This window comes from Mizuhopecten yessoensis, unplaced genomic scaffold (assembly GCF_002113885.1).
Source record: "Mizuhopecten yessoensis strain PY_sf001 unplaced genomic scaffold, ASM211388v2 scaffold10867, whole genome shotgun sequence".
Classification (NCBI taxonomy): Eukaryota; Metazoa; Mollusca; class Bivalvia; order Pectinida; family Pectinidae; genus Mizuhopecten; species Mizuhopecten yessoensis.
The window spans coordinates 1,392,014-1,396,056 of NW_018408761.1; the positions used below are offsets into that span (position 1 = coordinate 1,392,014).

Here is a 4,043-nt window from a genome sequence, read left to right on the forward strand (position 1 = left end):
CCCCCCACCCCCACCCCAACTGCTCCACCAGTCTAGTGAGCTTAAAATGTTATACTAGTTTAAGCTAAGATTCTGATGCATCCTAAATAATTTTCTTCGTTTTACTGAAATATTTTTACATTTGTCTATCAGATTTTTTTTTCACTCAGTCAAACTTTCACCCTTTGCCAGTAAAATCAGTATTTGCTGAGTAATAATTTCGCCCTTCACATTTAATTACTATGTATATTATATTGTTTACAAATTTTCGTTGTTGTGATAAATTCACCAACATGACGGAGGGTGAAAAAGGCGAAAATCAAACTGCAGCGATAATTTCCCGGTATACAGTAATAGACAAAGATGACCCATAGAATCTCAAGACCTATATCCAATTTTACAAGTAAATGTCATACCGATGGAGACAAACATATTGATTGCGTCCCGTTGATGTCCCTGCGGACCTTGGATATAGATGTGTTCATGTAGCTCTATCTCATTCAGGTACGGCTGTACCTTTCCATACAGAATACTTGAGCCAGACAGTGCCATACAGATCGCCACCTGGAGGGAAAAATGATACTATACAGCTTATCTTTTTTTATGTTGAATAATACTGGGTTAGTAGAATTTGCATACAGACTTGTAAATATTGAAAATACTACCCCAATAGACAAGTGGTATTCAAGTAGGAGGAAACTGGAGTACCAAGAGTAAACCCAAGTGGCCAGGCAGGTGACTCCATACCTTTTCACATCCGATCGGGGAATCGAACCCTGGCCGCCTCGGTGAAAGGCGAGGGAGTTATCCACTGCGCCACCCGACCACACATAAATCACTAGCATATCTAAGGTACTGGTCATGTGTAATAACAAGAGGCCCATGGGCCTTAACGGTCACCTGATATATTTATACAGAGAGTTGATTTGGTTTTTAATATGAACAGAAATATTATTCAAAGTGACAAAAAAACAATAAAACCACCTTATTCAATATCTAGCATACAGATTTAAGACTAAAAAGTACTTGAAACTAGCACCTCCGATTCCAAACAAGGAAAATGAAGAAATTTTAGCACACTGACTCTTTTGGGCCCCACCCTACAGCCCTTGGGGTAGAGCTAGCTCAAAATTTTCAAAGTATCAAACTGTCAACTCAGGGTTATAATTCCAATCAAGTTATTAACATGTAATATTCAAAGTATCATTTGCCATTATAAACCATAATAAATTTTGTCTCAGGTGACCTAAAAAGTTACATAGAAATGAGTTGAGAAGATAAACAGCAGTGAGCCTGCAGACAAGCTCCTGTCAACATATGGATAGACAGACTTCCTGGTTGCACTATACCTCTACTATGGTTTAATTGGTTAATGAATAGTTCAACAGAGAATTACTTTTCATACAATGTAACTAATGCTGAATATCATATTTCTGTTAATATCATGAACCATTTAATATCACATTTGTTTAATATCATGTCTTGTTAATATCATATTTGGTTAATATCACGTTTTGATAAAACACAGAAGTTAATTGTTTTTCATATACTCACTCTGTAGGGCCCCCTGGTTTGTGTAAACTTTGTCTGCTGGAACACTTTAACGGCCTCACTCAGAGGAACATAGGCTCCAGTGTCCAACACAATGAGGGCAGTGGGACAACCTTTTTGACATTCAATATTCAAATATTCTATCATAGTCAAATACCAGACACAGTTATCCAATACACATTTTAACTTTGGTCAATCTTTTCATTTCCAGGTTATAAGTGAAGTATAGCATGTTCATGCAAAGCAAAATGTTCAAAGATGATATGTGATCTTAAATCACTGTATAGTTGTTTTTGCTTTCTCAGATTGGGTAAACAAAATGTTTCAATATTAAAAAATATGTCATTATCATTGGTTTTATTCCATTTCATTATCCATCTCCTTCTTAAATAGCGCTCTATTTATTGTTTATTTTTTCAAAACGACTAGAATCTGCACATTACTTTCGTAATTGTTTTACTGTTGTACTGTAAGCCAGATCGGAACGATAGCTGAAGTAAGATTCTAGTGTTCCATGCTGTAAGTTGGTTTTAATGTTAGTATACAGTTAAAGTATGGGGTTGAGGGATAAAGCAAGTTTCTAGTGTCCCTTGACCATGCCTATTTCCCTTGGCGCAAGTTTCTATATCCCTCAACGGTTTAATATACCGATACACACTGGAGAGATAGTTTTAACTAGAAAATATTTGTAAACCATAAGCTGTATAGCTTCCTGTCCCAATTACCCTTTTGATGGCAATGGAGCCAAATGCTACCGCTTCCGAGTTCGGTAGCAAGCTCCGCCCACATCGAGCGTCACTTCCGTGTTCGGAAACAAGCTCCGCCCACCTCTCGCCTGATTGGCTCGGCGGAAACACCCTAGAGAACGCCTAAAGAACCTCTGTACATAAAATCAGCATCCTAACACTATTATTAAGTGAACAGTGAGCCATTACAAAATTTTCACCCAAAGTTTAACCTGCAGATTTTAGCCAAGATATTTAAGTCGAAAACATGTCAAAAATTAAAAAACAAAAAAAAACAAAACACCATCCATTTTTAATCCACAGCATTAATGCTAGACCCCTAAAGAAATTCTATGCAAAGAAACAGCATCCGAACATCATTTTTAAGCGAATGGTAAGCCATTATAAAACTTTAACCAATTAAGCATACACTGCTGCATGGAAAAGTACCTGTACTTGAAAACTATGATTAACTCACCATGACAGTCGACCCCGGGGATGTGGAAGACATACGTGTTCCAATCCTCAGGTTTCATGTTCTCAGCAGACCACATCCTCTCAGTGATGGCATTGGTCCGCTCAAAAAACAGGTCCATCCTTCAAAAGAGAATTTTAGAGTTCAGTTATGCAGCGATTTGTCGTATCTATTATCAAGCCTTGTAAATGAAACTTGACTTTTTGCCCTATTGTCCAGACAATATTTAAAGGGACATGTTGACCTCATTCTAAACCAAATTGTCACAGTAATTTTTCAGCAATTTCAAGAAAATTGCTTGGAATATAGTATGAAGTCAATAACTATTAATACTGTTGCTCCATTATCAGGTCACCACTAATCTGGCACTACTATCAAAATCTTGTTGTCCAACTCTTCAGACACCAAAATTAGATTGTCCCACTATAATTCAACCACCACTAAACTAGTCTATACATTTTGTATATACAAAGCTGTTTGTACCTGACTCATTGTTCTATGAGGTCACACACAAAAGGAGGTCATACAAAATGAGGTCATATACAATAAGGTCATATACGATAAGGTCATAAACAATAAGGTCATACAAAATGAGGTCATATACAATAAGGTCATACACAATGAGGTCATATAAATAAGGTAATACAAAATGTCTAAATGAGGTCATACAAAATGAGGTCAAATACAATAAGGTCATACAAAATGAGGTCATATACAATAAGGTCATACACAATGAGGTCATATAGGTACAATAAGGTCATACACAATGAGGTCAAATACAATACGGTCATAAACAATGAGGTCATACAAAATGAGGTCATTTACAATAGGGTCATAAACAATAAGGTCATACAAAATGAGATCATATACAATAAGGTCATACAAAATGAGGTCATATACAATAAGGTAATACAAAATGAGGTCATATACAATAAGGTCATACAAAATGAGGTCATATACAATAAGGTCATACAAAATAAGGTCATATACAATAAGGTCATACAAAATGAGGTCATACACAATGAGGTCATATACAATCAGGTCATACAAACTAAGGTCATATACAATAAGGTCATACAAAATGAGGTCATATACAATAAGATCATATACAATAACAAGAGGCCCAAGGGCCTTAGCGGTCACCTGAGTTATATCATAGGTACTGGTAGCTTTATTTTATTGTTTAGATGTGATGTGGAAATCAGCATGTAAACTAAGTGAAATACAATACTTGTCATGTCATCAATGGATAAGAATTTGAAAATATTGGTAAATGTTCCCTTTGGGGCCCCGCCCTAGCCCCTGGGGATGGG

The 4,043-nt window shown here is 36.3% G+C and overlaps 1 protein-coding gene across 1 annotated transcript in view; it reads right to left on the reverse strand.

Annotated features, from left to right (window-relative positions):
* The window catches only part of LOC110463140, a 15,013-nt gene that overhangs the window by 9,406 nt on the left and 1,564 nt on the right, over window positions 1–4,043 (reverse strand). The window contains exons 2-4 of the mRNA XM_021517509.1: window positions 2,734–2,852; window positions 1,534–1,643; window positions 396–543 (exon numbers count right to left, since the gene is read on the reverse strand). Coding sequence (XP_021373184.1) covers window positions 396–543; window positions 1,534–1,643; window positions 2,734–2,852 — 377 coding nt within the window. The remainder of the gene's footprint in view (window positions 1–395; window positions 544–1,533; window positions 1,644–2,733; window positions 2,853–4,043) is intronic.